Source organism: Propithecus coquereli, unplaced genomic scaffold (genome assembly GCF_000956105.1).
Source record: "Propithecus coquereli isolate 6110/MARCELLA unplaced genomic scaffold, Pcoq_1.0 Scaffold37, whole genome shotgun sequence".
Lineage (NCBI taxonomy): Eukaryota > Metazoa > Chordata > Mammalia > Primates > Indriidae > Propithecus > Propithecus coquereli.
Genome location: NW_012149396.1, coordinates 2,227,927 through 2,250,036, shown reverse-complemented (window position 1 = coordinate 2,250,036; position 22,110 = coordinate 2,227,927). Strand labels below are relative to the sequence as shown.

The 22,110-nt window shown below is 36.3% G+C and overlaps 1 protein-coding gene across 1 annotated transcript in view; it reads right to left on the bottom strand.

Annotated features, from left to right (window-relative positions):
• DCC (DCC netrin 1 receptor) overlaps window positions 1-22,110 on the bottom strand; it is a 1,232,106-nt gene that overhangs the window by 745,570 nt on the left and 464,426 nt on the right. The window contains exon 3 of the mRNA XM_012651723.1: window positions 244-528. Coding sequence (XP_012507177.1) covers window positions 244-528 — 285 coding nt within the window. The remainder of the gene's footprint in view (window positions 1-243; window positions 529-22,110) is intronic.

Here is a 22,110-nt window from a genome sequence, read left to right as displayed (position 1 = left end):
GGTCCAAATTTAAGGTGAGGTAACTTTGTCCAGAAATTTCAATAACAAGACACGCAAAAATAAGGACAGCTTTGGCACACTCTCATCTAATGCCTAGCAAGGAAGGGAGAAATAATAGAAAACAAAACCCAATGAATAATACAGAACTTACAGCAATTACAAATACTTGTTAAAGAAAGAAAATTATTGTTAAAACTATCCCAGAGAATATCATTCTGAAGAGAATAAGGATCACTGCGATACCTGATAAAATTCTGACTTCTGCTTCATTTCCTATTCTTGAGCTGGCGGGATTCCTAGCCGAGCAGCGATAAATTCCAATGTCCCCTGGTTGAAGTCTGCTGATCTGCAATGCTCCGGAGGGCAAGACAACCACTCGGGAGTCGCCGGGGGTGGGAGTCAGGTCTTGTTGGTTCTTCTGCCAGTGTATTGTTGGCATGGGCTCCCCAATGACTTCGCACTTGAGTAGCACTGTGTCTCCCATGAAGGCTGTGACAGATTCTGTCTGGGAAAGGAACCTCAGTGGTCCTAGGGGAAAAACAAAGGAGGAAGGATAAGTCTTTCCGATGAAGCATAACAGTCTCCAATAAAAATAATCACATCTTGTACTCTTCATAGAAATTATATTCTACAAGGTATTTTCTCAAATCTCATCTTAGTTGCTCTTTCCTCTTTATCACGTCGTCTGATGCTATAGTAGGTTCTGTGGCTAAAAATGGTGAAGATCTTGCCATTCATCTCTAGAAGCTTACTGCTTTGTTAGTATTGGTTAATAAAACAATCTGGAAAAACAAACAGTAGATAGGATCATCCTAATAGTACAGATGAGGAAATTGATGCTCAATGAAGTGAAATTCAACACTCAGAGTCACACAGTTTTTCTGTAGCAATCCTGCAAATGGGAACTTTTTTTTTTGGATACTGGTCCTAGGGACAGAATTCCTGTTACCCAACTTTGGACAAAGGATTATGAAGTCATGGAAATTCATGAGCCACTGGTCATATGGCATAAGCTACACCAGTTTCAAGAAGGATGGGTGATATTAACTACCAATTATGGTAATAAAGAACAATTTTTTATGGGTATGTGTTCATCAGTATTTGCCAGGTATGGTTGTGGTGTAGTGAAAATCCTGAAGTTGGAATTAGAATAGTTTCTGTTTCTAGGGGTTGGTCCACCTACTATGTATGAGTCCTCTGGTAACTTGTTTTATTTCTTTGGGCTATAAAATGGATAATAGCTAATTCACATGGCCACGATGATGTCCATGTGAAATAACTTGAAAATGATGTATTCATATGAATGATTAAGTAAACACAAGGAAAAAAAGAAAAAAAAATAAGCTGTCCATTACTAAGTGTAAGCCTGGTGAGAGAGAAGCCTCTTCTACCATGATATTGTACATTAGAGGGGTAGAAGATATTTTGATTCTGCCCTCTTGAACCCCCTTTTACAAAAAAGTGGATATTTGTGATCCAAATCCTTTGACCATGAAAACCATTTGTTTTGTTTTTTTAAATGATTGCAAACAAACATATTTGTATGAATTATGCCATCATTGATAGATCATTGACATTTTATTTTCTAGAGCTAATTCAACTAAATAATTTTAATTCTTTATTCATATCCTCTATTCGTCACACTTATATTCTGATATTTCTATTTTCATTTTAATCATACTGGAATTATTGTATGTACATTTCACAGTAAAATTTGACTCCTTCATTAGTGTGGGGCTCATGTCAAGTTTTACTCATCATATTTTATGTTACTAAGGTTTTCATTTTATATATTTATTTTAATTAAGTCAACATTTCCTAGGTCCAGGGTTAAATTTTGTCAAGAAGTTTTGATTTTTCCATCAATATTTAGAGCCAATAACAAATTCTACTGTGTTCAGTTTTAACTACTGTTAGTTTTAATTTGGGTATATTAATTCTTGTAATCCTAATTTCCCCTACAATCTGATAAAGATTTTGCTGGGCCAAAGGGCAAAGGCAAAATGGCCTGGGTCAAACATCATAATTTAATATGAGAGGCAATAAGAAATACTATATAGAAGTCTCCTTCCCCAAGTAAAGGTAGAATTTTATGTCTCTTTCAGAGATTAGAGTTTTTGAGCCACAAAAGAATTGAATCCACAAAATATGAAATTACATAGGTATAAGATGCTAAAGGATACCATTTATAGCTATCCCCACATAAATAGACCTACATTCCTAGAGATGTAATATTAAAGTTTTTCTTTGGTAAGAATAATTAATGCTATACCATGTAACATTAATATTGATGCAAATATTAATTTATCAATTGAAATTTATCCCACACATATAAGTACTAAAATTACTCATCTGATTCCTAAACTAAGGCTCTGGAATCTGGATCTACAAAGCTACCCAGATCAACACTACAAATGTATCTATAGGGGGCGCCAGCCACTTGCCTAATTTCATTATTCTTTAGTTATCAGAACAAAACTATAACTGAGCTGGATCTACCAGTGGGTGAAGAACAAAAGGAATCAGTTAGCTTGTGCCCTGGCTCATCTCTCAGAGTCCAATTTCTAGTCTGTTTGTAGTGTATAATTTTGAGTCTATTCAAAAGAAGAAGAAGTACATTAATCTACCACAGATTGGCTTGGGTATGGATTTAAAACATGTACTTAAACAGAGGATGGTTTGTATATACTACACAAAGCAAATCTAGTAAGTAGTAGTAAATGTTGAGAAGCTTCTGTGGGGCAATGGATTCAAACAAATTTCTTCCTCTTTTATTTAATAGTTTCCTTCTTGATCTTCATCTTTAGTGTTTTATTTTGTACTTAAGGAAATACAGTCAGGAATAATTCTTCCACACACAAGTTGTATATTTTATACACATAGATAAGAATAAAATATTTTTGGTAAATTGATAAAACATCTGAATACTTTTATATATTCAGATTTATAGTTTTGTGTAAGTTATACTCATTACTTAAATTTAAAATACCTACTTGACATCTGAATGTATGTGGTATTCAAAAATGCACTTGCAAGTAAGTTCTAGAGCACAAAAAAAATAAAAAACGAAAAAGTAATTCAAATTGATACACAATAATTGGTTTTCTATGTAAACTTCATCTACCTGGAAGAATCATATCTGAGGCAGGAGACTACATATTGACATAATTAGGTTTAAAGGAATTGGCTACTATTCTGCATACTTATTCTGTATGCACACTTCGGTGATTTCAGGTCTTACTAAATGGGGGTCAGAATTGCATCCTATTTAAAAGTTAACAAAGCAATGTTTGGAAATTTCAAATACTTGATTATTTGTCATAATGGGAAATTATAAACATGATTTGTAGCCTTTTCTTTTTGTCTCTAAAAACGAAATAGTACACATTAAAAAAGCAGTTCTAAGTTTACAAGGCTCTATATGGCTTGAGTTAATGCTCCCAATATTATGCTAAATTTTAGCACTTACATCTCATGGTGATGTAACAAACCAGCAACAGTGTTAAAAGAAGAAGTTATAGGCTATCAACTTAGCACTATATTTTTGAGACATGCATATGAGCATATTGTAATGAACATTAAACTCACTATAACTCTTAAGTATGAAATACAGTATTTTCAGAAGAGTCATTTAATGCTCTAATGTAATACGAATGATTCCCAACCTTCATTCATAGAGAGATGCAGGTATAATTTTAACTAGATCCTTATGCAAAGTAGTTACCTGCTCAACAAGTGCACGGAAAAAGCCTGGTTCAGACTTGTTAGACCATTTCTGATCTATTGCAATCGTAGCAGGAATGGTCTTATTACCTCTATTCTTTTTTCACTCAAATCCATTATAAACATGGCAAAAACATCAGTGCTCCTAAATCAATCACCAAAGTTTTTGCTTCACTCAAGAAAATCTGAGGTTCTCCAAATTTTCTGGTATTGTAACAGCACCAGACCCATCCGGCTCAACTTTTATGCAACAAAGCTGTGAGTTGTTTTTCAGTTGTCATGAATCCCCAGGTTGAAGGGGGTAACCTGAGCATGCCCAGATGAATCAAGGGTGCAACCATAGGTAGAACCTAAGTGCTCAGAGTGGACTGAGGAGCGAGGACTGGATTAAGAAACGGACACCACATGGCAAGACCCAGGATCCTATGTGATCAAGCAATAGTGTTACCACGCGGCAGGATCCCGTGAGAGCATGCTTCCTGGCACCACCCCCTCACAGGTTTCTATCAGATCACTTCTCATTACCCTCTGACTAGAAAACCAATCCAACCACTTTGTTCAAGGACACTCTGCTTTGGGAATCCAACCAGAGTGGTCCTGCCTTGTGGCAAGTAATAATATCCTCTTGCTATAACCAACTACCAATTTGGCTGTGTCTACTTACTGATACCTGCCAAGGGAAAGAACCTCTCCGTTTGGGAGGTAACAGTATTGTCTTAAACTCCAAATGCTGGCCAAAGGGTTGTGTTTTTGTTTAAAATACATACCCAGGCACCTATTACAATGTGCCTTCCAGGTTGATGAAGCTCAGGAAATTTCACCCCAAAATAAGAATTTTTTCCCTCTGCATTGAAAACAGGGATGATGCTGTACCTTTTCTGGGTTACAGACTAGGGCAATACTACAGTCAAACCCCAGTGTTTGACTCCACAGAATGACATTCTTGCATGCTTAGATGGTGCTGACACTAACCTTCATGATGTCAACGATTGTCAAATCACCAAATGTTATGCATGGAAGGTTCACAAGCCAGGTCTGTGCAACTTGGGGTAGTTCACTTGCTCCCATTGTTAAGTTGCCAAACACTAAAGATTGTATATGGACAGAGCAAAAGTCTGGACTGACTTGGTTAAGTGACTAAACTAAGCCCTATAACTTCCAGAACCAGACCAAAGGCCTTTAATATCGAATATTTCATAAACTGTTCTGCTCCCATAAACTGGCAGGAACACACAGACACTGGAATTGTGGAAGTGCCATTGAGGAAGAAGAGGCCCAGCAAGCTCCAGACTGGGAGGTTGCAGGTTCCAGCCTGACCCTATCTGTAAGTAACACTGGTCTTTTTATTGTGTGTGGTGATAAAGTATACAGGTGGTTCTCACCTAGCTGGTCAGGACACTATGAACCTGATTATCTGACACTCTTTGTTACCAGGTAACAAACTTAGGCTCTTTTATTCATAAAGTGGTACCAAGCAAACATACTAGATGTGATATTATTAAAAACCCACTTGTATATCACAATTCTAAGTTCTTTTTGGTGCTCAGGGCTCTGCCCGACATTTGGAATTCATGAGATTGAAAAGACAGTTTTGAGTCACTCCATGGTAATAGCACCATACAAGTATCAGAAGCACTTCAATTAGACGTCAACAACCTAGCCTCTGTTGTATTTGAAATCCGCCGGGTCCTGGATGCCCTGACAGCCCAAAAAGGAAGAGTTTGCATGATTATTGGTGAAAATGCTTGCAACTCAGGATGAGTAGAGACTGTGATCTACATTTCTTAAAAGATAAATATTCTCCATCAGATGAATGAAGACCTATTTCCAAGAATGGGAGACTGGTTTAATGGGGTGTAGGGAAACATGCTTAGATCCATTCTTTTCTACTTATTTATTCTCATTCTAATCTATGTTCTTGTCCCCTTTTCAGATCTCTTGTTACTAGACTACTAACCTGATCTCTCTCTCTCCACAGCCACCAACTCAACTCAACTTTTAAGGTGTGAAACTTCTAGGGAAATTCCCCCTTCTAGGGGGAAATGAAGGAGCTCAGGTAACTTCACTCCGAAATATGATTCCTTGGTATTTTGAATTAAGACTTTTAGAGATCAAAATGCATTGAAAAGGGCTTCCTCTCTATCTGCATAAACCGCACTGATCTGATCAAAATGTCAAAGGGGCAACTGACTTCCCTTACTCTCCCTGTTATTAATATCTCAATATATTGCAGGAAAGAACATCCAGAATGAAACCAGATTTGGCCCATATTATTTCAAACATAATACCTGTCTCTTAGGTTAATTTACAAGTCAATCTGTTTGCCCCATCCATTTGTCCTCCCTAGCATCATTTGTCACCCCTAAACAGAACTACCTGTACTTTTCATCTCCCCTCCCCTCCAAAAAGACATGTATAAAAATATATGAACTTCATTGGGATATTGAGTAATCACTCTGTGATCTCCCCATGTGCACGGTATATAAACCTTTCTCCGACTAATCTGTCTTAATTGTGAGTTGATCTTTCAGCAAGTTTGGGGGGAAGGGCACATTTCCCCTCATCCCTACAAGTTTCATCTTTCACAACTTCTGGAAAACAGTGTTTGGATCCATTGAACTTGCAGATGCCCTCAATATGGCTTCCTATTAATTGTATTTCTCATGATACTTCCTCTAAAAAGGAACTCTCTCCCCAACATCTACCTATCAAAACTCTAGTTGCTCTTCAGATACTCAGTGGAAAAAAATCTCCCTTTTTCTTACTTACTGGAAATCATCGCTCTACCTTTTAAATTTTTATAGCACTCATAACTTACAAACACTATAACATAGTTGACTGTATAAATAAAAGCCTGAAAGTACTGGTACGTTTACATATGTTTTCTGTATTTTATTTCTGCAGAATATATATTTACTGAAAGAAAAAAAGATACACAAATATTTGCTGAGGTTCTATGTGACTGTAAATGTTTAAAGTATTGAAAACATCCAAATTTGGAAAATTGGGTTTGAGTTTTGATTCTGTCACTTTCCAACATACTCTGTGGCAGTTTGGGATGGTGAATAATAATGTATCAAGGTACAGGATTACCTGGGGTCATTTCTCTGCTTCATCATTTAACCAGTTGGATGACTTTGAGAAAGACCTTGGCTTTGTCATGTATACTTTTCTAAGCACCTGTATAAATGGCCTCGTTTAATCCTCACAACAGCTTTTTAAGAATGATAATTTTCTCCACTTTATAGATGAAACTGGTAGCAAACTCTTTCAAATGTTTAAACTATAGTATGATTGTTTTTTTCTTTTAAGAAAAAAAATTTGGTACTGAATTAGTATACTTCTTAAAGTACCTAATTTTCCTAACCTAAGTGAAAATGTTTCGAAAGTTATTTCTTCCTTATGTTGATAGAGAGTATCAATCACTTCCAAACTCCCAAGTAGCAGTGCAGAACTGAGCAAACTTGGTTGTCTAGTAAATTCATTCTGCCCCAAATTGAATTCCTCCAAACTTCAGCTGGAAGTACTACATTATTAAAAATAGCACACAAGCTATTTTGATACTACACTTGATCTTAGCCAAAAGGCCAAGAAGCAATTCACAGAAACTATTTTGGGTGCTTTTGGAGGGCTTTCATTGTTAACCTTGGGGAAAGGTCGTTTTCAAGAATGAATCCTAGTGAAAGTTCCTACCCTCACATCTAGCCTGGTCCAGGAGGCCATGGCAGCTTTAAATCTAGGACCACCTGGACTTGGAAGTGTCCCCACCAGCCAACTTGCAGATGTATACATTAGCTGTGCCTCCATGCCCTAACAAAGACCAGAACCTATTAGTAGGGAACTACGAAAAGGAGAAAACATTTTGTTTTAACTACGCAAAAGTTAGACACATATGGAAGCTCTGCTTAATCCCAATTTAGAAATGACAAAGACACTTTTAATTCAAATCTTGTAAGTGACTAATGCACAGTAAAAGTGCCTGGGCTTTAGCATCAGAAATGGTATTGATGTCAACAGTACTACTTATAGTTGTATAGTAAGCATTAAGTGCTGTTAGCAAGAGATATATAGCCATTATAAGAGTATCATGGATAAACGGGTCTCATCCTGTATATTTTGATTCCTGTAAAAGATACTTAAATTATTCTCTAATACTAATTTTAACACTAAAAGGATTAAGTGTCTATTTTAATACTAAAAGGATTTTAAGTGTTACTTTGCTAAATGTTGCTCAAGGCCTGTTAAACATCTATAACCTAAATTGTTTTCTAGAGTATTTACTAACTCTCCATGCAAGGAAGAGTAAAGGTTTTACTCTTTACAGGTCTTCAGTAGTACAGTGCTTGAATACCTCGGATTCAATAGTACCAATGCAGTCTGAGAGTTCTCATTTCCTCATAGTGGCCTCCCCCAAGCCCAGACAGAACCAGTTGTCCCTACAGGTCTCCTTGGCAGTATTCATTTCAACTGTAATTAATTAACTGCAGAGTTTATTCAATTGCTATCTTCCTGGCTAACCTGGAAGTGCCACAAAAGCAGGGTCTAGATCTGTTTTATTCTATACTATAAGCACTTAGCATGGTGCATGGCAAATATTTGACCACAAAATATTTGTTGAATAAAAACATATATGTTATTGTTAAGATAATCAGTTTAGACAAATAGCCCAGGCTCTAAACATTAGGAAGTTTTGGAAGGACAGAAATTATAAGAGAGGCATGAAGAGTTAGAGGGAGAAAGCAGTGATTTCCTCAAGGAAAGTGAAAAAGAGCTGAGGTTAATAAACATATATCAGGTCAACCCATAGAGCCTTTCATTTGAAAAGAGACCGGGGGTTGGGGCAGAGAGAGGCTCTGTACCGACAAAAATTTTATCTAAGCCCCATAAATTTAAATTGTGGATCAGTGGATATTTTGAATGGGATTTCCCCATCCTCCCTTTAAATCAATGTCCCCAGAAACAAAGTTATCAGAGGTGTCAGGGTGGGCCCCCACCCAACGGGGATGGTCAGGGCAATGGCTACAGTCATCATTCTATCAGGCCAATACATATTTCCCCAGATGCTAGGCACAACCAAAATATTTGCTGTCACCAGGCAGTAGAAATGTTAATAGCAAAAGGAGCAAACATTTTTCATTTGGGCTTTTTCTTTGTGATGTTAAAAAAAAAAAAAATGAGGTAAAAAATCACCATGGTAATGAATGGAGAGCTGCTAAATCTGTAGGGACATCAAAAGCGTTAGGCTCTCAGAATTAAAATGAGAACAATAGTCCCTCCCTGCCATTCCACCCAAGCATACACACGCCACATAGACGAAGAGAAATCTTTCCATCAGATCCAGACAGTCTGAAAGTTAGAATATCTTAGACATGCACCCCCCTTCATTTCACTTTAGATTACTCCAGTTTAAGCAAAAGTAGAAATAAAGCATTTTTCAGTCCAGGTTTATGCCAAGATTCCAGTCCTCTAGGGAGGCCTTTCCTTCACCCACACACCCCCAGAATGGGCCTGTTCCTTCTTTTAAATTCTAATCTGAAAATGGCACATTCTTCTGATTTGCCCCTTAGCCTTGTTGGCAGACTATCAGGATCCACATCTTCTCCTATGGAAGGTCTAATTATTAAGTAATTAAAGTTCATTTAATAAAAAGAGACTTATCAATTGGGGGGACAGACCTTGGGGCTGGAAACATGCCTTGCTTTTAAATATTCAGCAACGTGGTAATATTCTGCAACCGCCAGAGGAGAGCTGCTGGAAATGCTTTGTTTGCGCCAAATTAAAGCCTGAAGGTTACATCCCTTCAAAGTCAGACCTCGGTTGCCCCTTTTAAATTCTCAAATTAGCCAAAGGGCAGAGAATAGAGGCAATCCAAAGAGAAGTTCTCTAGATTTAGCCCTTTTCAAAAAGTAGTCAGAAAAACCAAGAAAGGATATTCATGGAATTTGTCAGAAGCTCATTTCTGCCTGTATATCCCATGTCTCTCTGCGCAGTATCATTTCCCTTCTCTATCCTTCCCCCCTTTTTTTGGCTTCATTTCCTTTGTCAAAAACATAGACTCCTAGGAGGTTGGCTGAAGAGCAATCGCTGGATTGTGGACATCGCAAAGCAAGCCTAGAAAGTGTGCCTGGTGGGTGCCGGCCACACTCGCCCAGGATGTGATCTTATAAGAAACAACCACGTAGCCAATGAACTGAACCTCGGAAGGATGTAATAGGAGAATTACAAAAGGGAAAGGAAAACAGTACAGGCAAATCACAGTTTTCCCAGCTCTGCAAATTTAGCAGCACACAGTGAACTCATCTCCTAAGCCAAAATACAACAAGAAATGTCATCGAGTAAGACTTTCTCAGAATCATCTTTGGCTTTTGTCCAATAAAACATCCTCTGAAGGGGCTGGTGCTGTCCCAGATTCTTGAAACAACAAAAGAGACCCGGGACCAGACAGTCATTTTGGGACTCCTATATTCCCAAAGACCAAGAGCTGGTTTGAACGTTGGTCTATCACAGGCAGACCTAGTAGCCTTGCTAGATTCTTTCTTAGCTGGCCTTGAAATCCATGGTGTGATTCAGGATTCTCCCAACATCCTTCTTAGTACCGTCCTCAGGACCTCTGCTAGCCTGCATCTTGCCATTATAGGACTTAGGAAAGGGATGAGTTTTATAAAGGCACTGCATAGGATCAGACAGTGCATCCAGAGCTGGATTTCAGGCCCCACCCAGCTTTCCCCTGGAGGTGCTTATCAGTCATGAACTACACCCATGAACTACCAGCCCTGTTCCTATTGACTTCATTATCAGCAATCAGAAAGGCATGAGTCGGCATGGCCTATCCATGTCTTTCATTAATTTCAGGGTCACAAGAAGCAGTTTTGGGAAGCACTGTTCTAGCTAGCATTTTAATAACTTCCTTCCATCCATCTGAGCTATTATATAAAGTCTATTCTCAGCACAAGACTAAATAATGAAGAGCACTCTCCCACCTATTCCTCAAACTCACATGGTATTATCTTCCTGGATATAGATCCTTCTTAAAATCCAGTCAAAATATATTGAATATCAATGCCATTATCCTACATGAAAGTTAGAATGGAATCCTTACAGAAGAAATTACATAGGAAACCAGGTATAGCGGCAACTACCTTTCATCTTAGCTGTGTTGTCATGTCTTTGGTGACTGAAACAGGTTTTTTAATTGTGAGTATGCATTAAGCCAAATGCAAACTCAATCATGCAGATTGGTTAGGAATTGTTTATTTGCTTCTTTTACTTTACTATAAGACATGCTACAGGAATTCTTTAAAGGACAAACTTCTAATGTATAAAAATGTTCTGGGGAGGGAGAGCAAGGGCATCATACATAACCTAATCATCTGTACCCCCATAATATGCTGAAATAATAAAAAAATGTTCATTAGTAATCAAAAATGGATAATAAAAATGACATAGTACCTTAGCCTATCAATGTTGCAAACCTTTTAAAATGATAATTAACAGTATTTTAGAAAGTGTGAATTGATACAACCACCTTTGAAAAGTGATTTGGCAATGTGCATCATAACAATTCAACCCAATAATTTTACTTCTAGGAATCTAGCCATAAATATGAGAAGAAAAAAGTTAGATGTATAAAATTATTCAGTACATTATTTAAAATAGTAAAAAATAGAATATGGACCAACTACACAATTGGTAATTGGCTAAGCAAATTACAGTATATCCACTTTTCATAACATTATATACAATCACAGAAAAAATCGTGTCAATAACATTTTTTAAAGTGAGGAAAAATTATTTTTCTCATTTTCTCTAAAACAACCACATCCTTAAAAACACCAAAGGAAACTTTCCCAAGGATTCTAACACCCTATTCAGTGCATTATATTCAGTACAAATTGCAAGTAACTCTTCATGAGCATATTGATTTCATGAAGAGATGTTTACCTCCACAGGCTTTGACAATAAGTTTATTTTCATTCTGTACTCTGAAGATAAAATTCTTATTATGAAAACCTAAGATGTGTTTATAATCAATAGTAATGAATAATTTTACAGAACTGAGGCGCAGGCTTTCCATCAAGCTTCAATCTCATAATGCATGGCTAATGAATGGTCACAACATTCATGAAAGTGGATTATGAATGTGGCTGATATTTGTCAGGCCGACTTGAGAATGTACGTAATTCAAGGCAGGTAAATCAGCCACATAACAGAAAAGCAAATCCTTGAAGTTAGTATGATATTCTGTTTTTCAACATACCACTATCACCATCCCTTCCCCACTTTATCTGTGTTCTCTTGCCGTGTTCCCTACCAGCACCAATTATTTTACCTAATGGCTAAGTCTAGATCATCCACCCATCCATTCATCCATTCCTTCAGTCTATGTTATGGCTAATTCTATGTGTCTTCTTGACTGAGCTGCGGGGCACCTAGCCGTTTGACCAAACACTGCTTTGGGTATGTCTATGAAGGAGTTTTTGGATGAGATTAACATTTAAATCAGTAGACTGAGTAAAGAAGAGTATCTTCCCCATTGTGGGTAGGCCTTATTCAACCCACTGAAGGCCTGAGAATAGAACAAAAAATCAGAGTAAAAGAGAATTCTCTCTCTCTGCTTAACTATCTGACTACCTTTGAGCCGGGGCATCAGTCTTCTGCCTTTGAACTTGAACTCGAACTGAAACTTACACCATCAGCTCTCCTGGTTCTGAGGCCTTCAGACTCTAACTGAAACTATAGTATCAGGTCTCCTGGGTCTCCAGCTTGCCCAACTGCAGATCCTGGGATGTCTTAACCTCCATAACCACATGAGCCAATTCCTTATAATCAACTTCTCTGTCTCTGTCTCTCTTTCTAGATTCTATATAATATATAACGTATTATATGTATATTCTTCTAATATATAATGTGATATATATATATGTACATAGGTATGCATGTATTATTTCATTGGCTCTGTGTCCCTGGAAAACATAGACTAATACAGTCAATCAATATTTATTGGACATCTAATATGTGCCAGCATCATCTTAATTGCCTGAGGAATACAATAATGTACAATACTAGTTTCTTTCTTCAAAGAGCTCATGCTCTAATAAGAAAGGCGAATATATAGAACCATGCAATGTGATAACGATGGAACCACGCAATGTGATAATGATGAAAGATACTACGGGAGCAAAGCCAGAATAATCCTTAGTGATGCTTGTTGGGAAGTCAATCAGAAAAGAGCTCTAGAAATGGTGGATTATGGGCATTATGAGCTGCCTCTTGAATAATAAATGGGAGTTCACCAGGTGCCCAAGATTTAAAAGGACATTCTAGACAGAGAAACAGCATGTAGAAAAACAGTGAATCTAAAGGCCACACATTTTTTAGAGATGGCAAATAACTCAGTAAATGATGGGAAGCAATGATGGGTTTCTAAAACTGCTTTTTTCCCCTACCACATAAGAAAGCCTGGCATTGTTTTTTTTTTGTTTTGTTTTAATTTTATTGTAAGACATGTGTGTTTTGACTATAGAAGTAAAATAAGCTCCATGAAGGTGAAATCTATGACTCCTATGTTTTAGTATTATTCCTTAGAACACAGAGTAGCACACAATAAATGATGAGTAATCTCCATATTAATGAACAAAGAATTAGTAGCATATGTTTCTGCTATATTTTGTTAACATATAACAAGTTATACTATGTTATAGTTATGTTAACATGCAATTACTGTTCAGGAAATGATTCACTCTTCTGGATTTTGGAATTCCAGGAGAGAAGTATAAAATTCACTTCCAGCATATTTTCTGAGTGAGACATTACGAAGACCCAATTACAGTGATGCCTATAAGGAGAAAAACTTAGAAAGACATTACTGTGTAAGTTTCAAAGGTCATTGAAACAAGAATCTCTTGGGTTATGATTGATTCAAACTTTTAATGAGCATGTTATCCAAATGATTAAATTATCTTCTACTTGACAATCTATTAACTCAAGTGCGTATTTTTCTTCTTACCAGTAGCATTGATTGGGTACATACTAGGCACCATATAAATATAGTAATATAAGATATTGCCTTTACATGGCCATAAATGGCCTTCCTGAGATTCCTTGGTAATATTTTTTACTGTACACTTGTTTGGTAGAACCACACTCTTCTCAATATAAATTATTTTTTTCCTGCCAAAAACATGTGCCTGAGTCCTATATTCAAGATTTGTAGGCAGAGACAAAAGAAAGGAGAAATCTGAATGGAACGAGTTTTCAATACAAGGAGGCAGCAGAGAGAGCAGTGTCTGCTCAGAGCCTTTATTTCAGTACTATATAATTCATTAAAGTTAATTTGGTAATAGCTAAGATTCACTTCGAATATATCAAAAAGGAGTCACTTTTTTTCTCTCGTAATTTTAATATCTTGTTCTTCCGCATAAAATCCATTTTGTAAAATGAGGAGCAAGAAATCCCAACAGAAATAATAATTTAGATTAAAGACTTATGGTAAATCTATATAATTTTAATTTTAATTTAGAAGTACCTACTGGGGGAAAATTGGAGCTAATAAAATGCATTTCCATGCTGTGCCTTTGCACAACGTAATTGAGAAACCAAAATAGTTCTGCTTAACTGCCTAACTTGTGTGATTTTCAGCCTTCTCTATAGAGACCCTGAGAAAATCAAAACTTGTTTAAGAATTACTAAATGTTTGGTAGCTTGACTCAAACCAACCTGATATAATGAGCTATTCAAAGGGGGTGGAGGATGGAATCTGACTCCAAAGTTCACAATTTGAAATTTGTCTCCAACTCACTCAAAGTCTACTACAAGAGCCTGAAATGATCATGTATCCCAAAGATTTCTTGGTATACTTACTCCCCAGCAATCATTTAGCTATAGAAGAATGTCAGTGAGTTGGAGAACATATATTATCCTTCATGAAAATCTTTCAGTTGTGAGGTCATTCTCCTGTGTCCAATTGTATCGTATGATACCTGGACTAGGAGAAAGATGGAATAAGGGCACACCTGAGAAGTCAGAGATATTTCTCACCTGCTTCTAAGGGGGCCAGAAGCCAGCAGTAAGTGTGTGTGGTAGGAAGTAAATTATTCCTTTAGAACAGTCTTAAGCCTCAAGTGTCAGAGTACCTACACAGTTTTGATAAAATCAGCAACAATATTGCTTCCAAGCTTATATATGATCTTTCCTGATGCTACTATCTATGAACTTAAAAAGAAGTATTAAAGTATTAAAAAGCATTTATTAAAAAGAAGCATGGTTCAATAGACAGAACATGAGCTTTGAAGATCAGTGGGCAAAGAGCAACATGGCAAAAGATTAAACTGGAGCCGTAGGCAGGGTAGGTAATTCAGATGCTGTATATCATGGTAGTAAGTTTGCATTTTATTTCAACTTACAGGGAGATGCTATTAAGAGATTTTTAAGCAAGGGAGGGACATGATCAGATTTACATATTTCAAAAAACATTCTGGCCACCGTGTAGAGATTAGTTTGAGGGGGTGGTGGTAAATGCAAAAATGGAAGCTGGAACCTCAGGTAGAAACTTAACAGTAATCAAGATGAAAGGAATTATGGCTTAGACGAGTGAAGTGGTAATGGGAATAGAGAAAAGGAGAGTCTGGATGTATTTTGAGGTATAATCCACAGGACCTGTTGAAGACTGAGCGGGGTTGATGAGGGAAAAGGATAGGTCAAGAATGAATCTTGGTTTTCAAATAAAATATTTAGGTTGCGATTTTGCTGAGCTTAGGTAAGTCAAATGTGGCAGTATGGAAGGCAGCAAGAAAAAAAGACACTTGAGCAAGAGATGTGGTATTAAAAATTGAACAGGAGTAAGAGATGAAGTAAATTATTGGGCCATAATCTCTGAATCCCAAAAATGAAAGGATTAGAGGAGCTGACCCTTAAGGTTCCTCCCATTTATAAAATTATATAACTCTGTGATTCTATTAATATGTTTCAACAACCTAATAAGCAGCCAGATCTTACATTCATCCACCAACATTTAACAAAACTAATGTAATAGATAAACCAGAAGCTGTAAATCACCGAAAATAGAATAAACATTCCCCATCACTCCCCTCAAGGGAACTGCCAGTCTAGTAGAAAATGCAGAGCTCACCAGGCAATGTTTGTCCTAAGGGTTCATCACAGAGGAACCTAAAAACAAAGCTGGGGATTTATAGTAAGAAAAGAGTCCAATAAAAACCCCAATATTGCAAAAACTGACCAACTCAAGTTAATTGGAACAACTCATTTCCTTTGCTTGTAACAGTAAGTCAACTACCTTGTCATTTATTGAGTCTTCTCATTAATTTAGAGTCACTCTGATTTATTTGGCTCTGTAGACAGAACTCTGGTTCTCAAAGGTTGTCTAAATATTGTTATTTTAAAGTCATTCATTCAGCTTTTCCAGGAAGAGAAGATCAAGAACGTAAGTTCAAAACAGCTGGAATTATCCAAAATTTTGCCAAGTTCTTTGAATTCACTTTTAATTAAATTTTGCTTTCTTTTAAGCAAACTGTTTTTATGTAAGTGACTCTTCTCTTGGCCTCAGCATTTGAAGATTTGAGACAATCTTCAAGACTTTGAGACAGTGATTTACAGACACTTTTGCATCAGAACAGTATCTGAGACTCATATTGACATCTTACCGTAATCTCAGTTGGTCCTTTTGGGAAATTTGCTATTGAGGTTAGTCTTAGATCTAGAATCACCTATTAAGATGCCAATAGTCCATCAAGCTGAGGCCCCCTGTGGGTGATGTGTGAGGTGCACCTTTAAGGTAATATCTCACCAGTAAATTTACAAAGGATTAACTTAATTTTAAGCTGAAATTAGGAATCTCAGAACACATCATTATTTCTCAAATTTCTTACCTGATATGTACCATAGTGGACTATGGTTTTCATGGGTTCATCAGCTCATTTACTCTCGATTCTTGTTTCCTTAAATTCTGCATTAATAACTAGATGTTCCACTCTAACTGATGTTCTCACTCAGCTCCTGGATGTAGCTTTGCACTTTCTCATCTACCTCACCAGGTTTGCCTCTTTCTTCCCTCCAACCCTCTGTCCAATTACTTTGCTCTTTCCCACTTCAGGGGGGCTCAGCCTTGGTCAGATATGTTCAAAATTGTATCTTCATTGCTTGGTATGTAGTAAGCACTCAATGAATATTTGTTGAATGCACAGGTGAAATATCAGAATCCCATGCAACCTTCTAAATCCAAATGAAATATATTTTCCCTCTTCTTCTTTGTTATCTCAGAGAATTTATTCTCATTGGCACTCCTTTGGCAATCCACAGCTATTCATTGGTATAGTTACCACATTTTCATGCAACCCTTCTTCTATCCAATTAAATTTTAGATTGCTCAAGGACAGAGCAATATACTGCTTTATATTTCTGTGGACGTTCACAGTGTCTTGCATAGTAAAACATCAAATAATATCCTCCTTGCATTCATTCTGATCACATTAAGAAGGGATTATTTTTGTTTTGCCCATTTAGGCAAAGGACCATCTGTTAAGGAAACTCTAAAATATTCTGCTTCAGTTGATTTACTTCATCTTAAAGTTCTGATGACGTGTCCTTTTCATTGCAGAATATTTTGGTGGTGGCTTCAATTTATGGAAAAAACTCATTATTGTAATTTGGAATTAAAACTTGTAATAATTTAAACCCCAAAGAGTTGGATTCTCTTTGAAATGCCTAACAAGAAAAGGTTTCTAAGCAAATCAATTGTACAAACAAGATTTTTAGTATAGTCTACATTTTTTAATATGACTTCTGTTTCTGAAAGGTAGTACCTAATTATGATGAATTTTCTACCCCACTTATCAATCCCTGCTTTACCTTGATGGCTTTGATGTCAATATATACATCTCTTTCCAAAATTATCTAAGTTTCTCACAGACAAGAACAAGACTTCAGTTCCTTTGAATTCTCCTCAGCCTAGTACAGTGGCTTTGTAGTATGTGGTCAGGGGCAATTGTCTGATTGATTATTAAAAGCCTGATCTTTCATCTGTTCTCCATCCACAACCTTTCTGTCCTCTCATAATCATCTACTATCATTTCCAGAATTCCACAGTCATTTCATGAAAGGGATGTGATGATAAACATATCTTAGATTCATCACTTTAAAGCTAGAATAAGCCTTAGAAATCAAACATATTCAATCATTTCATTTTAGGAAACAACATGTGTTGAATATTAAAACTTAATTTTTTTTACCCCATATCCAATTTTTACTTCCAGATCTTATATATGAGATGTTCTCTACATCTGTGTATATATGTCTTATATATTGACATGTGTGCATACATGTATGTACATGATTAATATTCATACGTATGTTTGTATGTGTATATGCATGTGTAGATATGGACATCTATATATAGAGGTACATATATATATGCACACACTCATATGCACAATGTAGCCAAATATCTACATATATCCTTCTATATTTTATGTGGGTTTATGTACACACACGCACGCACACACATTTACTTCACACATCTTCCTGCTAAGACAGGTGGTTAATTATTGAAACCAGTGGAGAATTCATTGGGAAAAGCAATCATATTATCACAATACATTGTTCTTAGTTCTTAAAAAGTAATTTTATATTAAATAACTGAAATTACTAACAAAAATTTTTTCACCATAATATATGTATGTATTTTCCCTTCATGGAACATAACATTTTCCATACTTGTTCCTTTCCAGGTTTTTTTTTTTTTTTTAAGTAATCATTACTTAGATCTAAAAATAAGTTAACTTCCATTCTATCATATAGAGAAATGGTAACGGTCTTATAAATCTTCAACTTGTCCATAAAAGATTTTTAATATGATTCAAACTCATCAGAGAAGATGGCTTATTATTCACACCAAGATGAACTGCTAATTTTCAGAGACAAATGCACCTGTGGAAAAAGAAATCATATCTTTAAATTGTATTATCCACTGACAAGACCACCTACTGTTTTGTCCTTGTTGTTAATACAGAAATCAGAGGGTGTAAATCTCTTCATCTTTTTGTCAGCACTTCTGGCCAGGGTGTTAATGGCCTGAAGCCAGGAAGTTGTATAGGCTTCCAGCCAATCAGCAATGAAACCATGTAATTGGCTTTTCAGACAGGAAGCATGGGCTTGAGGGGTGTTCTGTGCTAATGTATTTAGATGGAAACATATTTTCAAGCCTCCAATTAAAACGAGGGACAAGAGATCTTAATTCTTTGTGATATAAAGTAGATAGAGCCTCATTTCATTTCTTAAGTGAGAAAGGCTAATTTTACTGATTGAAAATATATTATCAGTGTATTAAGAGATTTCTTTTCAAAGGCTAAACCCGGTTTCTCCCTGCCAAGATAAAAGTACTCTAGTATCTTCAATGAAATGCATAAGAAAAGTCTGCTGCTTATAAAAACCAACACATCTAAGGGCAGATGGTTAGATCTGGTACAGAGGCTGTAAACTGTCTGAGACAAATTGGATTTAAAAATCACGACCATATTAATAATGACCATTAACAGGTAGATAAGTTAAACAATGAAACTGTGGAAATTCCAACTTCTGAAATTCTTGGGAAAACAATCTAGAAGTTTAGATAAATAATAACCTAAACTTAGGGTTTGAAGAAGATATTCTCTGGTATCCATGGGGGTTGTATTATAAAACTATTAAAGATTATATAAAATGTAAGCAATTTATTTAAACATTTGTTAGTGAATGAGAAAGGAAGTGACCTTTGCTTCTATCATTGTGGACACGATCTAAAAATAAAAGTTTATAAGATTAATGTCTTTAAATCTTAATTGCACAGTATTAAACTCTGAACACCTTCACCTTTTGCTGGAATGATCTCTTTGCAGCTAATATGACACAAGTGGTAAAAACACAATATAAAGCATTAGGCAGCACAAAGGGTAGAAAATAACATGCTTGACTTTTCATTTCTGCAAATATATGCTAATGATAGTTTTAGAAAGAAATCACCGATGAATTTTTCTAAAATGCTAGGAGAAGAGATAGTACAAGGAGAGCTGAGCCTGCATTAATTAGGCCTAAAAGTTGCAGAGTGAGAACAGGTTTTAGATAAAAGCACAGGAAATGCACAAAGTCTTAATTGGAGATCAAATTCAGCATTGGATTTGCAATACCTGCTTTAAGCTGCTGACTTGAAATTTTGTGTTTCATTTAGCATGCCCATGATCTCAAATACATTTCCCACGGCTACTCCATTTCAATCTGGTCCTGCTCAGATTGCAGTAGGAAGCCTAGGAGGACACCAGTATCATCTTGAAGCAGTCTATGGCAGGAGATAGCAAACTATTGCTTCTGGGCCAAATCTGGTCCACCACCTGTTTTTGTGGAGCCCACAAGCTAAGAATAGCTAGCTGACCAAAATGATTTTTAAAAGAAGAAGAATATTTCATGATGTGAAAATTATACGTAACTTAAATTTCAATACCATAAAACAAAGTTTAATTGGAACATAGTTATGCCCATTTGTTTACTTACTGTCTATGGCTACTTTTGAGCTACAACTATAGAATTGAGCAGTTGTGACAGAGACCAGAGACCATATAGCCTAGAAATCCAGAAATATTTATTATCTGACCTCTAGAAACAAAGTTTGCCAACCCCTTGTCCGTAGTAATGTTGACTCCGGGATTCTAAATTAAGTAGTCAATTTCATTTACAGTTGGTCAATGTGGTTGGTACAATAACCCACCAATCTTGCATATGTGACCTGCATGATCAATTGCACAGTAATTAATGCCTAATACCTTAACTTTTCACATAAAGACAGCCCCAGAGGGCACTTGCTTTCCTCAAATGCAACTTTTATAAAGAAAATAATAGAGGGAAAAAAGAAAAAAAAGAAAAAGAAGCAAAGTTTTATGAAACAGCTTTCTTCTACTTTCCTTCAGGTCCAATTTGATTTCTAGAGCTATTCAGCTAGTAACAAGTGATATAGTATTTGATATATCAGCAATTGTTGAAATTCCAGTACTGGTATTAGAGCAGTTTAAACAAGGGAGTCTTTTTCAGTACCTTTCCCTCCAAATTGCAATCAATGCAATTTTTCAGCTTTTTCTCCCTAAGCCTTCTGTGTGAAATAGAAACTCAAGATAGGATAATGAAGTGATGAGTTTGTATCTGGGTGTGTGTTAAAAGTTCTATAGCTAACAGAGTTTTGTCTTTTCAAAATTAGTCTACTGATATTCCCATAGATCAAATATACTTGAGACCAACTCCTTTTAAAGAACTTTCAGATGTGTTAGAACATTAATTAATTTATTCAACACCCATTTATTGAGCACCTACTAGGTACCAGTAACTAACTCAGAACTAAGGAAAGAGTAGGAAATAAAAGAGACAAAAATGAGCTCTCCTAGTAAAAATGATATATTTGTAAGGGGAATTAGATAACAAATAATTCAAAATGATGTGTGAGAGAGGGTGATGGCTACATGGGAAAAATGTATCAGGAAAGGGGGCTGAGTGTGTGGAATCTGGGAGCTTTGGCAATTTTAAATAGGATGACCAGGAAAGACTGTATGGGGCAAAACATTCCAAGCAGAAGTAAACACATGTGCAAATGCCTAAATATGGGGACAGCTGGGGGACTGCAGGTAGATGGTTCTTTGGATGATGCAGCATTGGGTCAGCCCCTAAACTAACTCTAAAAATCTTTCCAGGTGAGTATAGAAGATAACTTGTCAATAACGATTTCTAATTCAAGAGAGAAACCGAGTTGCACTATAAAAAAGACAGATAGTATAATGCAAGGAGAGAGAGTGATTCTTTCAGGTTCAGAAAATAAAACAGATTTTCTTGAAAGAATAAGATTTTAGAGAATGCATTATGGGATGACTATGAGACAGGGTGGATAGAAGGCAGCACTACAAAGCACATGATCAGAAATTGCTTGGGCAACACAGTTATCTGAGAACTGTGTTGGTTTGCTTGGCATGAGTTGATAGAGTGGATGGGTGAGGAATGTTGGGAAATACGGTGGAAAACCACATGTGGGGAGGGAGAAGGAAGGTAATGGAAGACCATGAATGCTGAAGGAGAGAATTTGAATTTCTCCCCATAGACATAGGAGAAATGTCCATTTCATGGGTGCAGAAATGGAGTAAAATACTCAGAAAGCATACAATTAACATTATGATTAATATAGTTGTTAAGTTGTAAAGCGGTGCGTGTGTTGGGGCGGTGGGGGATGAGAAAATAGCTTCATAAGTGGTTAAAATAGGACAAAAATTTGCCTGAGTTAAGTTTAAAGCTCAGATAAACAATGAATAGGTTTTTAGTATGTCTAAAATATCTCATGGGACATACTCATACTAAAAACCTATTCAT